Genomic DNA, 14,998 nt, shown 5'->3' on the forward strand with positions numbered 1-14,998 from the left:
ACAGTTTCGGAGGCTCGGGTTTGTAAGTGGAAAATGGTTCTTGAGAAGAGGCAAAAAAAATATTGAACACCCGGTTCTTATCTAGAAATCTAGATAAGTAGAGGCGTTCTTAGGTGGAGGTACCACTGTATATAGTTTTCATTGTATTGCTTTCATTGTTCATTTGTATTCAGTTTGGATTCTTAGGGGAAGTGTATATGTAAAGAGTGTGATAGCAATAAGGAAATTCTGATATAAACTGTTCTCCATCCCTCTTTTGTACTGTAGATCTTGGTCACATAATGGTTATGACATGCTGCCATTGTATCTTTTTATGTACATCTAATTTTTATATTATATGTAGCATTGTTTGCTGCTTATAAATTTAAACAAATTCAGCATTAATCTTCAAGAAAAACTGACATTTTACAAAGGACAGATACTTTTTTCCACTCAGCAAAAAAATAGGTCAAGATCTCACACACAATAATAATAATAAAACATCTGTTCAGGAAATAGTGCACATAAACATATCATATCTCAGCACACCTGGTTACCCGAAGACAGTCTGGCATTGCTCACTGTTAGTACTCTGTCCAAATGATTGGATTAATAATATATAAACAAGACAACAATGTATGGTTGTATGGATTGATGTAATATAGCTTTAAAATGTATGCTATGTTCTGATTGACTGTAGTGATGCAAGTTGCCATAAAGAAGGAGCTAGAGATTCTCTCTGTTGTTTAATTCTAATTGACTCTTTGACTTAATAGTGATCTCTCTATTACGCTCGGTTATCCTCTTTGATATTCTGATGTGTTTGTAAACAGTAATATCTTTATTGAATGTATATGACAAAGACAAACTGGTAAGAAGATTATTGTACCTCTAGAGATTGACTGATTTGAATGAGTATAATCTGGCCTGTTTATTTTGACTGTTCTGTTTCTTAAAGTAAATATTATATGCACTCTAACTTATCTCTGTGTGTGACTGGATAACTACTCATAGATATTATTCATGTCTACAGCAATATCTCATTTCTATGTGCATGTCCTTGATAATTCAAGGGTTGCTCTACACACATCTTCACTAGTATGCACAATTGTTATTACCATGATAACTCTAGGAACTTTCAATAGGATTACATAATAATAACAGAGTTGTATCTACAAACTTCAAGAACAACTACTGTACTTTGCTGGTACAGGAGGTAGTATAAATTATTAACTTTTAGAAAATCTGAATTAGTGCATACAAACATTGCTTGACTTAAAGCTCATAGATATGTATAATAAGGAAGGCCTTGTCCTCCCTTCCAAATTTAATCTCCACTTCCATTTTTTTTTCACAAAGATTCACCAATTGACATTGTCCACATTGACCAAGTAAGGTATATCTGAATTTTTAAAAAAAGCTTGCTATAGGCCTTTTGGTCTGCACCAATATGTGTATCAATTGGAAGTCTAAGTTATGTTATTGGTTTATTGATGGATTGAAATCAGCATTTTTAAAACTGGTGATTTTAAAAATCTGAGAATTCAAATAAATATTTGGTGCGAGGAGATATTTTTAATATGCATACTGAATCAGACAGGAGAAGTGATTGCTAAACTGCTTCTGATGCTTTAACAGATTAATCTTTTATGGGAATAAACAAAGCTCTGTTTGAAAGTAGAAAGTTGGAATGCAAACACCATACCATTTCTTCTTTAATTCTTTCTGTGATTTTTTTTGTAGCTTCTGTATGTGCATGGAAGAGACTGATGACACTGGTTTTATCAGGATCCAAAATATTGCCATCTTCATCTCTAACAATCAGGTCCAGTTCTAGAATCCTGTAGATATAAATGGAAAGTGTCATCTGCAACATCCTTCAGTTTCAAACAGACATCACACTAAAAATATCTTATATTTCATTTGAAGTTGTTTGAAATCTCATCTGTGTAATCTTTAAGGTGTGATTTAAAAATTCACGCAAAATTAAATAGCATGTCTGAGGCATAGCAAAAAGTTTAGGTTAACAGATCATATAATACTCATGATACAAACCCCTCTGAAAACATAATCCGCATAATGGTGATTGGTACCCAGAATGAACCCTGAATATAATTAACATCCATGATTTTGAAATGAAACAATTTTTGAGAAGTCTAAGTAATTGCAGCTTGCAAAGATGAAATGCAGAACTTTCAAGCCTTTAGCTGAGTATATACAATATGTTGAGTCACAAATTGGCCACTCCCATTTTGTTTGGGTGAATCCAGCCAATGTTTTTAATTATGGTGCAATGTGTTGCGGAAACTCCAAAACTAGATTGATAAATCTTTCTTTTCCTACTTCTATGGAATGACTATTTGCCTCTGAAGAGAGGCTACACTTTATGCCTATAAGTATTTCCCTTGAAATTAAGACAAAACAAAACTGTCAATAATCTAGCCTGTTCCCCTTCAAATTCTCCTCTATCTCCAAACAACTATTTTTATTAAGATATTAATTTTTGATTGGCATCACCCTGACATGATTAAGAGGCAGCATGTTGAGAGTATAGATGATATTTCTTTGCCTTCTGTTTACCTTAGCTTTGTTTATACTCTTCACTTTGCACCTGACATGTGGAATGGCAACATGATAGCATGCTCTATAAGGGACAAGAGATATAAGAAGAACTGCTGCAAAGACCTAAGCTAGAAATAATCTGTGTGTGACTGCATGGATTGTCCTTGCTGCTGAACCATTTAAGTCTGCTAGGAGTTCCTAGCAGTTGAAGGAGTTCTTTTTGATCAAGGGTTCTTTTTTCCTTGCCTTTCTATATTTGTATTAACTCTTTCCATTTGGTGAAGTACAATCATATTTTCATCATTGGGATCCTTTAAAAATCAGCCAATAGTTTGTGTATCTTCCCACGTACTGCTTCAAATATTTTTTCATCTTTTAAACCCTTAAAAACACTTAAACAATTTCTGATATGCAGAAATATGAAATTATAAATGTAAAAAAAACCCTGCATTTTTTCAAAAGCCATTTTTTTAAAAAATGGCCTAAAATGCTTTTTGAAAACTCACTCAAAGTTTGCCTAATAAATGATAATAAATGATACGTGTGTTTTCTGATTTTTCTACTTGTTTTTGTTTAGATGAAACACAAATTAAAAATCTAAAATTCCCTTTCCATTCAACAGTCTATCTCAGAGATGGTGAACCTTTTTTTCCTCAAGTGCCAAAAGAACATGCGTACACTCTATCACGCAAGCGCGTGTGCCCATACCTGCTTCTGCATTCAATGCCTGGGGAGAGTGAAAACATCTCCCCCCCACCCTCTGGGGGCTAGAAATGGCCTGTTTCCCAACTTCTGGTGGACCCAGTGGGCTCATATTTCGCCTCCCCAAGTTCCAAAGGCTTCCCTGGAGCCAGGGAAGAGTAAAAATGCCCTCCCCATCCCTCTGGAGGCTCTCTAGAAACCAAAAACATCCTCCCACAGCCTCTGTGGGAACTAAAAATCAGATGGCTGGCACATTGGCTTGTGTGCCAGCAGATATTCCCTCGCGTGCCAACAGTGGCACCCATGCCATAGGTTCGCCATCTTATTCTAGAACATCCAAACCCAAGTACTTCATTTTGCTGCTTCTATAGATAAGCTTTGTATTTAAAATATTTATCAACCATATTGTATTTTTTTCCAAGGTTGTTTTGGAATGCAGTGTAACAGATGTAATATTTTTACTATATGCATATTACATCCCACACATAATTTGTGACTTTGGATGGCAAAAAAAATAATAAAAAAGAAAAAGATCCAAAAAAGCAAAACAAGTATTAATCCTAATCCTAATCTTAAAAAGCCAAAACAATAAGAGGAAGAAGACGATGTAATGTATAAGCACCATAAAATCAGTTTTTCTACTGACCACTTTGATAACTCTTTTTAAGCAACTTGTCTTTTTAAAAATGGTGGGAAATATAGAAAGGCAGCAGCAAATATCTGATCCTGGACAAGCTAAACAGAGTTGCTTAGTATATGATTGGAAAAACATCAGAACTTTCAAAAATTAAACCAGAATTAGAAATTGGGGGGGGGGGGGGGCGAGAGAAGGCAACGACAAGTGACTTTTGTCCCTTTGTGAAGAAAAATAAACAAATGGATCAATAAGATCATCAGTGTTAAGTTTGACCCGAGGGGGACTTTAAATTAGGTTTATAACAAAGATAATGTTTAAGTGACAATTATGACAGCCAGATATTTAAAATGTCTTTTTAGCATTCTAATATGGCTTGCTGGAAAATGGTAAAGAATGTAGAATAGAATAGAATAGAATAGAACAGAACAGAACAGAACAGAATAGAATAGTACAGTTGAAAGGGACCTGAAAGTCTTCCTGTCCAAACCCCTGCTCACGCAATAAAATCTATACCATTTCAGAGAAATGATTGTCCAATCTTTTCTTTAAAACTCACAGAGCACTCACAAGTTGTTCCACTGATTAATTGTCAGGCGTTTTTTCCTTAGTTCTAGGTTCTTCTCTCCTTGATTAGTTTCCATCCATTGTTCCTTGTCCCGCATTCAGGTGTTTTGGAGAATAGCTTGTCTCCCTCCTCTCTTTGGCAACTGCTATCATGTCACCCCTAGTCCATCTTTTCATTAAACTAGACATACCCAATTCCAGCAACTGTTCTTTATATGTTTTAGTCTCCAGTCCCCCAATCATCTTTGTTGCTCTTCTCTGCACTCTTTCTAGAATCTCAACATCTTTTTTACAACATGGCAACCAAAACTGGATGATGTATTCCAAGTATGGTCTTACCATAGCATTATAAAGTGTCATTAACATTTCACATGATCTTGATTCTATCTGTCTACTAATGCAGCCTAGAACCCTGTTGGCTTTTTTGGCAGCTGCCGCACAGTGCTGGCTCATATTTAAAAGGTTGTCAATTAGTACTCCAAGATTCCTCTCACAGTTACTACTATTGAGTGTGGTACCACCTATACTATACCTGTGCATATAATATATTTCATTATAGTTTTCTTAAAAGAAATGTTAAATGTTAGCAAAAATAAGGAATCTCAGATTGCAATATACCCAAGGTAATTCCTTTCTAAAATATATTGATAGTAACATCAGAACTTACTTGTTGCCATAATCAATTTTGGAAGTGACCTTTTGTTTCAGTTCTTTCAGTTCATCTTTGGGCAATGTCCCCGAGAGGAGCTGTGCTCTCCACTCCATTAACTCGCGCATCATTGCTTGTACCTGCTGGAAGTGATCCTTCTTGTTAGCCTGAAAGAGAAAACAATTCAAACTTCAGGTTATTTAAGATTTCAATTGCTGTTTGTCACCGTGGTTAAGCAACCCCTGTATGACAGCAAAATCAGTATATTTTCTGTAAGTGGAAGTGATCCTATTTTTCCCAATCTACAAAAACCCTGGGGATCAAAATATAATATATATTTAAAACAAAACCTTCCATTTATGTTGAAAATCCTTAGTGCTTTATTGAGACTGAAGTTAAGGTGGACTACTATTGCAAAATAAAGATAGGACCTCAAGCATTATCACACAATAGAAAAAGCTTGCATATACCAAAGCTCACCACTCCAGCAGGATTCATTTCATTTATTAGATTTGTATGCCGCCCCTCTCCGTAGACTCGTAGGATTACGGTTTTCTTAACATGACATGGGGACCTACCTCTCTAGATACTTTACAATATCCTCCCTTTCACAGCAATGACATTTGTTTTCCTAATTTAAAAAATTGTTTGCATGCCTCCAGCTCTACTACAGAGAAAATGAAGCAACTGCTCTAAGTTGTGACAGCTTTCCAATAATTCCTTATGATCCACCTGGCTCCTCTGCTTCCTTGGAGATCTACTAAAAAGCTAGTCGCATGCTTTTTAAATTAATCTACTACCTCTGGAACCTTTTGTTGAAATATAATCAATTACCAATCCAGTTGCTTGTGTTGAGGAAACAGAAGGGATTGATAAAATGTTCTGGACCTTATTAGGATGAGTTCAAAAGATATATTCTAGTGTATTTGCTTTTCAGCTTACCTTGGTTTCCTTTGACCTATTCTCATTATTCTCATCCATATATTGCACATGGGAGCTCAAAAGCAAATACTGTACATTAGCGGATTTCTTTCTTTTTAAAATGACCCCTTCTTTGTCCAAAATAAACTTTATACCTATATAATCTTTAGGTGCACAAAGTTCATTTTCTTTCAATTGGATGGGTTATGCAGTGCATTAAGAAAGAAGCCGGTCAACTGTTTAGAAATAATATAAGAACAGTTTTTCTGCATAAGCAAAAGCCATAGGTTCTAAATCACCCAGAGCTTTCACTTTCTCCTAGCAGTGCATTTGTGCATGGTGCATTAAAGATCATTCAAAGGTTGAAATCACATAACACTCAAAATTGGAATTACACAACAGCCTCTTAAATAATTGAAGCTAAATCTTGCAATGAAGGGATTTCTTCTTTACCAGTACTTTCAGAGCAGTTATATATTCATAAAATTAAAAGCAAAATGCATTGGCTTGGCGGATAACTAAGGCTACTGACATGGCACTTAATGCAACTAAAGCTTCTTCCTGGGCAATCATAAAGTTTCCCTGCAAGAAAGGAAGAATAACTCACCACATACAGTTGTTTCCAAATGTTACCCCATTCCCATAATGTGCTGGTAACCTCTTGTACCAATGGAATCTCAGCAGGTATTACATTTTCCGCATTTCTGAGCCAAAGGATAAATACTATGTTATAATAATTTTTTTAAAATTATACATATGATCAGCAATCCAAGTGGGAAACCAGAAATGGAACTGTCTGCTATAAATGCTGGGTCCATAGCTAAACATCTCACAAATAGATATTTGAGACAGACAATCCAGAATTGACTCTCAGACTGGCTCCTCTGGTCCCTAAACTATTCTATACTAGATGTTCCATACATCTCATGAATATTTGCTTGTAAATGCAATTCTGAGAAATAACAAAGATGAAATAATGAAATCTAAAAAGATGTAGAAGAGTTAGGTGTTGCTTAAATGAAAATATAGTAATCCTTGATTATTGATTACCTATACCTAACCACAAGATTTTCAAATATCTTCTTAAACTTTTTGTACTTCCAAATATGGTCAGGATAGATCATGTTCCACCAAACATGGTCAGGATGGATAAATGACTGTCTAATAATTACTTCTCTTCAAATATAAGCTGCATTTACCCAATAAGCAAAACTATAAAACATGGTTTAAATTAAAACAAACAATGAGGTAAGACAATACTAATCAAATCCATTTACATCTTAGCAAGTTTTGTGAACCAAGCCATCATATTAGGTAAAAATGTGCTGCCTGCTGTTTGATTCTCACCAGCTCAAGTTTGTCTAAGCCCTCCATCTTTCCAAGGACAATAAAATGAGGAGCCATATTGTTAGAGACAATATGCTGATTCTGTAAACCACTTAGAGAGGGCTGTAAAGCACTGTGAAACAGTATATAAATCTAAATGCTATTTATTTGTTTGTTTGTTTATTCGGTTTTTATGCCGCCCTTCTCCTTAGACTCAGGGCGGCTTACAACATGTTAGCAATAGCACTTTTTAACAGAGCCAGCATACTGCTCCCACAATCCGGGTCCTCGGAAGGATGGAAGGCTGAGTCAACCTTGAACGGTGATAAGATTTGAACTGCTGACCTACAGATCTAATGTCAGCTTTAGTGGGCTGCAGTACTGCATTCTACCTGCTGCGCCACCTCGGCTCAATCTCAATTGCTATTCATATACCAGACCAGTAGTTTAAAAGAAAGTATAACTTTATCACTTCTTTTTATCAAATTCCCTAAAATATTACTGTTCATGATTGTTGGGATCTGATCTCAAATTTTATATTGATCTTAATTAGAATGGGATGAGAAGGGGCATTTGGTTTACAATATGTTCTTCCTTCTTGAGGTGTGTTCCTAATACACCATGTTCTTATTTTCCCAAAATAAGTTCTCAAGTAAATGTATGTCTTATATAATACCTTTTCTTCTCAGCAGCAATTTCTTTGATGTGGATAAAAGATTTTGGAAATATTCCCTGTTGGAATTGAAGGGAAAAACACAGCTGTTATATTTCCCAAAATATATCTTCCTTGAACAGTTGAAAAGTCAACGCTATGCAAGTAGACATTTAGAAGCCAACTTTGGTAAAGTTATGATACTTTAGTAATTGAACTACAAGATTGAGTTCACTTATTATTATAATGTTCCATATTTTTCCAAGTTTACAAAAGAGCACTACCACCCATTCATTCAAATCCTGATTTAATATCATGATAAGTAAGAACAGAATGAGTTCCTAAATTAATGTTAATCTTGCTTAAAATGAATTAAATATTGAAGAATTAAATACTGAAGAAAAGCTAAAGAAATTAAATCCAATAAATACATTGCTTATTTAAATATTGCTCAGTCAGAACATATGAAGATTATAATCCTGTACATGCCTACATGGGACCAAATCGATGGGGTTTCTCCTTAATATTTGCCTCTATACAAAAGGTGGTGGGGTAAGCAAATTGCAACCCTAATACTTCGGTAATAAGAATGATAGTGATAACAGGACAAACTCACCTCAGTTTCTTTATGCCTGACCAAGTATCCCCTATACCAATCTATAATTCAAAAGACAATCATATTGTTGCATTAGATTGTTTTCTCTCAACACAGTTTCTGCTATATAACAGTTATTCTACTAGCACTACCATGGGACTAAGTCTGGGGTGGGTTCTAACTTACCTCGCTGCCACTTTGCTTCTTCCTGCACCATGTGGGTGTGCTGCATAGGCGCGTGCACACATGCACAGTACGTGTGTGTGTGTGTGTGTTCTCAACTTCTGCACATGCAAAAACTCAGCTTCTGTACATGCACAGAAGAAAACCCCCCGGAAAAGTTTTAAAAAAAATGAAAAATCAAAAAATAAATGGCAGTGTCCAGAGACCAGCGCCGACAGAACCAGTTCTGTGACATCATTGTGATATCACCAGTAGCTCAGTTCAGGCGAACCAGTCTGAATTAGGAGGAACCCATTCTGGACTAAGAATAATTGAAAAAAAGCAATTGCCATAATATAGTTGAGAAAAAAGCTAGCCTATATGTTAAAATACTTGATGATTGCTCTCTGCTATGGTTGCAAATTCATTCATTCATTTATCCATTCCTTCCTTCCTTCCTTCCTTCCTTCCTTCCTTCTTTCATTGAGCCAGCCATTTATTTTACCAATGCAGTTCTAGGGGTCTAAAAAGAATACAATATAAATACATGCATATTTTAATGAATAAAAATTAAAAACACCCTCCCTAATTAATTAACTGATGTACACAAAGTGGTTTCCAAAGATAACCATATACCAATAGCATGGCTTGATTGTGACCCTGATTCCTGTTTTTTAAAGAAACAGCAATCAGGCTGAGTTGAACTACAGACAATACTATATGGTTTCCCATAGGGCAGGGGCACCTACAGAAAAGAAGATTTTCCTTGATCCCGTTCAATGACAATCTCTAAGATGAACTGAAGAAAGAAGAATGCTCTTTTGGTCCAGCCTATGTGATGAGCAAATGCAATGGGATCAAAAGTGTCCTTCATATACTCTGGCTCCATGCTATATATAGTTTTCTTAGTAATAAATATCACCTTGAATTGCACCAAGAAACAAACTGGAAGGCAGCATAGCTTGCAAAGTACACAAGTAACATGGAGAAACCAAAATATACCCATGATTGCCTACCAAATTGTGTACCAAATGAATGGTTCATCTTGTATATTTTCCCTAACATTCCTTTCCTAGAAAAATTGCAGGAAAATGAGAAAGGTTGGAATGATCGATAGCTACATCCAAATCTGCCTTGTATGACTACCCTGAATTTAAATGAGTAGTAATCTTCCAATGTTGGATGTCAGATTTCAGGGTTTGAAAACCAGAAAAAACAGTTAGATGTTACCTCCAAGATTCAAAATAATTCAATAATCAGTACAATTTCATGTTTGCGGAAGCCATGTTTCACAGTTATCCTTCAACTGGACTGTGTATCCGTATGGGCAAGTGTGTCATTGGAAGTCAAACTACTATTCTGCATTAGCATTGTAGTCTCCTGACTGATGTAACAACACCATATGCTAATGTCCATGTTTTGTTTGGGTTTTGTTTTTTTAAAGCAAGGAAAAATCTTTTCTGTGTTTTGCAAGTATATGGACACTAAACTGTACTTGTTCCAAACCGTGGAAGTTCATGGAGAGTTATAATGCAAAAATAAGGGGAAATGTTTCATGGAACTTCAAGAAATTCCTATGTTCCCGAGCCCAATAGGTGGAAGTTCTGGGAGTTGCAAACCAATTCATCTGAATCATGTTCAGTTGCTGATATGTGGTTTCTTGACACATAAAATGATCAGGAGAACCTTAAAGCTGAATCAAATAAAAAGCTATGCAATCCTGCATCTTTTCCCTTTCCCCAACCCACATTGGCATCCAGATGCCTAGCAGAAGCACTGATGGGATGTTTGAAGACAATAGTTTTCTCTCACTCTCCTTCCTCCTTCTCTCCCTCCCTCCTTCCCTCTCTCCCTCTCTCACCTTCTCCCCCTACTAGTAATGAGAAGCTTGGTATTGCTGATCTTAGATGTCCTGATCCATCAATATCTTTCTCACTAGTTACTAATAGCTCTGGCTTCCATGACTCTTACTTTCCAAAGACATTTAAGTTTGCAGTGGTGGCTGCACTTCATGAATGCCAATTCTATTGTTCCACTGCAAGCATCTTTATTTATAGTTGACTTGAATTCCCACTATTCAGTTTCACAGGAAGAAGGGAAAGAAAACTTTATAAACATTTTCAAACTATGAAATTTCTAAAGCTTCTGCATTGTTTGTTTATGTCCCTATCCCAAAAATAATGCACTTGATGTGTATTGATAATAGGTTTCATATATGAAGGAGAACTAAACTCAACTGAGATTAGGGATTAAGCTAAAATGTTATTATTATTATTCTTCTACTTTATATATTGTTTTGTTTTTTCTCTGATTAAAATAAAAGCTCTGAAGTCTACTTGAATGTACTACTCAAGAAGTACCATAGCATTCTTTTCATATGCTTGTTTGCCTCCTAGGCATGTTAGATTGGACTATAATTTAACAGAAGAAAAACATTTGCTTTGACTATTGTTTTTGGGAGAGACAAGCTAAAAAGATACCATGGACAGTAGCCAGAAAAAGGAGACCAGCTGAAGTTCTATTGTGCAGCTATGTCATAATACAGAAAGCACTGACACAGTTCCCTCAGTTACCAGTTTAATGCCCTCCATCCATATATGTCTCCATCCATATATACGTGGAAGTAAGCCAAAGACAGGCACTTACTTAGTTTTCAAAGTCACTAAGTTACAGCCTCCCAGTTGGTCTGTGGCTATATGGTTACAAAGAGGAGCATTAATAATTGATATCTGAAATTGTTCAAGTATTAATGACTAACATTATAAGATAAGAAGTTGTGGTATAGCTGAGGCTAATTGCAGCCCTCAGCCCATTCAGCCTGATTCTCAGCATCTGTTCGTTGTATTTTCCTAATTTTGACACTGACACTCATATACACATCACAACAGAGAGAAGATCATGACAAGCAGGAACAAAAGAGACTTCTGCCATTGGTGAAACGTGTCAATATTTTGGATAAGATAGGAAAGGAATACTAAATTAGAACAGATTGAAATAATTTCTGTAGCAGATGAGACAATTGTATGTTTGCATAAATAAAAACCAGTCCTCTTCTCCATCCTATATCAAAATACATGCAGGTAAGGGATAGGGAGACATACAGGTAAAGATGTAGATATCGTAATGTTGCCTGTCATTTTGCACTTATTAAGGTATCTAATCCTTTGTAAGAATTTAATTTTCTAATGATTTAGATCAATGTTGTAGTTCAAGAGAGACCTCTTCTGGTAAAAAATAGATAAGCCACTTCTTTCTTTCTTTCTTTCTTTCTATTATCTATCTATCTATCTCAGCTATCTATCTATCTATCTTTCTATCTATCTTTCTATCTATCTATCTATCTTTCCATCTATTTATTTATCTATCATCTTCTATATTTATGGTCATTTTCAGTGTTCCAGAACTTTTCTTTTGAATTCTAAATCTGAATTTTTAATTATTTTAATTATCACAATGTAATACTTGTGTAACACTTACAATGTAACACTTATGTAATATGAAAGTTCAAATTTGTAATCACAATATAACATTAAAACGTAAATGTAAAGGTTCCCCTCACACATACATGTGGTTGTTCCCAACTCTAGGGGGCAGTACTCATCTCCATTTCTAAGCCAAAGAGCCAGTGCTGTCTGATGACAATCCTGTGGTCATACAGCCAGCATGACTCAATGCTGAAGGCGCATGGAATGCTGTTAACTTCCCACCAAGGGGAAGGTAACCAAGGGTCAGCAATTTGGTGGTTTGAATGCCTAGTGCTATGTAATGGAGTGATCCCCTATTACTTGCGCCAGCTTCTGCCAACCTACCAGTTTGAAAGCTGGTAGGTTGGCAGAAGCTGGAGCAAGTAATAGGAGCTCACTCCGTTACACAGCACTAGGCATTCAAACCACCAAATAGAATAGAATAGAATTTTATTGGCCAAGTGTAATTGGACACACAAGGAATTTGTCTTGGTGCATATGCTCTTAGCGTACATAAAAGAAAAAGATACATTTGTCAAGGGATCATGTGATACAACACTTAATGATTGTCATAGGGGTCAAATAAGCAATGAAGAAACTATCAATATTAATAAAACTCTTAGGATACAAGCAACAAGTCCCGAGTCTGCGGAGAGGGGCGGCAGACAAATCTAATTAATAATAATAATAATAATAATAATAATAATAATAATAATAATAATAATAACAACAACAACAACAAGTTACAGTCATAGAGTCCTAAATGGGAGGAAATGGGTGATAGGAATGATGAGAAAAACTAGTAGAATAGAATTGCAGATTTAGTAAAAAGTTTGACAGTGTTGAGGGAATTATTTGTTTAGTAGAGTGATGGCGTTCGGGCAAAAACTGTTCTTGTGTCTAGTTGTCTTGGTGTGCAGTGCTCTGTCGCGACATTTTGAGGGTAGGAGTTGAAACAGTTTATGTCCAGGATGCGAGGGGTCAGTAAATAGAAGGCAGGTTGGCAGCAATTGTTTTTTCTGATTATCTGATTATTGGTTCTGATTATCCTCTGAAGTCTGTGTCGGTCCTGTTGGGTTACAGCACCAAACCAGACAGTTATAGAGGTGCAGATGACAGATGACAAATTGCCAACTGTTCCAATCGACAAGCTCAGCATCATAACCACTGAGCCATTGCATCCCCTTAATATAACATTATATTGATGTAATATGAAAGTTCAGATTGCTTGTGGTGGTTTCCACAAAGAAAAGGTAAATCAGATGTTTTGTATGGATTGGCAGGCCAGGTCAGTTGTGAGTTTTCCCAGGCTCCAGCAGCTTTGCTTGTATACTGATTATCTCTGAGTTGCGGAGTTTTCCAGTAAGCTGGATAGGTGGCTGAGATAGCAGGGAGTAGGTGGGTAGGGACAGCACTGCAGTTGTAAGTGTGTGCAGGCTGCCAAGCACCCATATTTGTATCTTGTGACCGTAGAATTGCTGAAATGGTAATAACTTCAAAAATAAGTTGTAAGCCTCTTTGTTCAACACCATCTTAATTTTGCAGAGTTGCTAAATGGTTGGTCGTAAATCAAAGATTACATCTAAATTATATTCATCACCTTAGACTGGGATATTAATTGGACTTCATCTACTCAAAATCTTTTGGGTATGATATATACATTTGCAATTCCAAGAAATCTCTATTAAATGGTCCTTATATAAGTTAGCTTTACTTATATTCCACATTCAAAGAATAACACCAGAATTTTAGCTTTAAAAAAGTGAGATTATGTTCATTCACCTCACATGTACAGTACTTAGTAACAAGAAAGTCATGGTTTGAGGAGAAAAAGTCATAAGTCACCTTATATTCAACCCCAAACTCAAGTTGATGAAGCAAAGGTGTAACAATATCAAAAGAACTGTATATTTTTTATTTTTACCTTCATGGTCTTCCGATATATGAACCACATCCCCAATCTGTAGTGATATCTGGGGCACTTGAGCAGCCTTGAAATTGTATATTGCTGTGAAAAAAGAATACAATGTTATTAAGCAACTTCATATTTTAAATGGATTGTGTTCAGATGCAGCATTCAGTTTAATATTATGAGAAACAGCTTGAATAAGCCAGAGGTTTTCCTGCATCACCTTGCCTTTTCTCTGAATTGCAAAATCTCACTTCTTTTCCAAAACCCTTTAGTTGTTTTTATCCAACTGAGAATTGTGATTAGAGTTAGCTAATCACTTTGTGCAGGAGTAGACAAATTGCATCTGACATATGCTGCTAAGAAATCTCCAAGATCATGCCCTCAAAGTGAGCAGCAGTTCAATAACTTTTAACAACCCTTTCCCCCTCATGCTTGAAAAGGTCAATGAGTAAACCTCCAGCTATCTTTCAAAAACAACAAAAAGTTTGCCACTGTATCCTCTGGAGATTGTATTATCACACTAGCCAGATTCTCTGCAGTTCTGCAGGATATCTTCACTCTCTGAAAAAAAGAAGAAAAAAACTCTTGCATCTGGATGAGAGAAATGATGGGATGATTTTGGATTTGGGCATAACAGTAATTACTCTCAGCTTCCCATGGAAGTTGGGGAAACCCCTTTTCCTGTTCTTAGTGTAATGCCACAGAGCAGAGATAAAAAGAGTGCGCTGAACTTTGTGACACTGCTATGAAGCCCCAGTGTTTGGAATGGAACAGACCAATCAGAGATAAAATTATTTGAAAGTTGCTTTGATTTTCAGTCAGCTCCATATCAAAAAGAACTAAAGCTGCTTGAAAAAGTTTGATTCACAAACC

The 14,998-nt window shown here is 35.9% G+C and overlaps 1 protein-coding gene across 1 annotated transcript in view; it reads right to left on the reverse strand.

The window, feature by feature from the left end:
• DOCK2 (dedicator of cytokinesis 2) overlaps positions 1–14,998 on the reverse strand; it is a 344,199-nt gene that overhangs the window by 319,255 nt on the left and 9,946 nt on the right. Inside the window, exons 2-7 of the mRNA XM_070735887.1 lie at positions 14,138–14,221; positions 8,609–8,649; positions 8,017–8,072; positions 6,622–6,718; positions 5,112–5,260; positions 1,685–1,820 (exon numbers count right to left, since the gene is read on the reverse strand). Coding sequence (XP_070591988.1) covers positions 1,685–1,820; positions 5,112–5,260; positions 6,622–6,718; positions 8,017–8,072; positions 8,609–8,649; positions 14,138–14,221 — 563 coding nt within the window. The remainder of the gene's footprint in view (positions 1–1,684; positions 1,821–5,111; positions 5,261–6,621; positions 6,719–8,016; positions 8,073–8,608; positions 8,650–14,137; positions 14,222–14,998) is intronic.

This window comes from Erythrolamprus reginae, chromosome 2 (genome assembly GCF_031021105.1).
Source record: "Erythrolamprus reginae isolate rEryReg1 chromosome 2, rEryReg1.hap1, whole genome shotgun sequence".
Taxonomy (NCBI): Eukaryota; Metazoa; Chordata; class Lepidosauria; order Squamata; family Dipsadidae; genus Erythrolamprus; species Erythrolamprus reginae.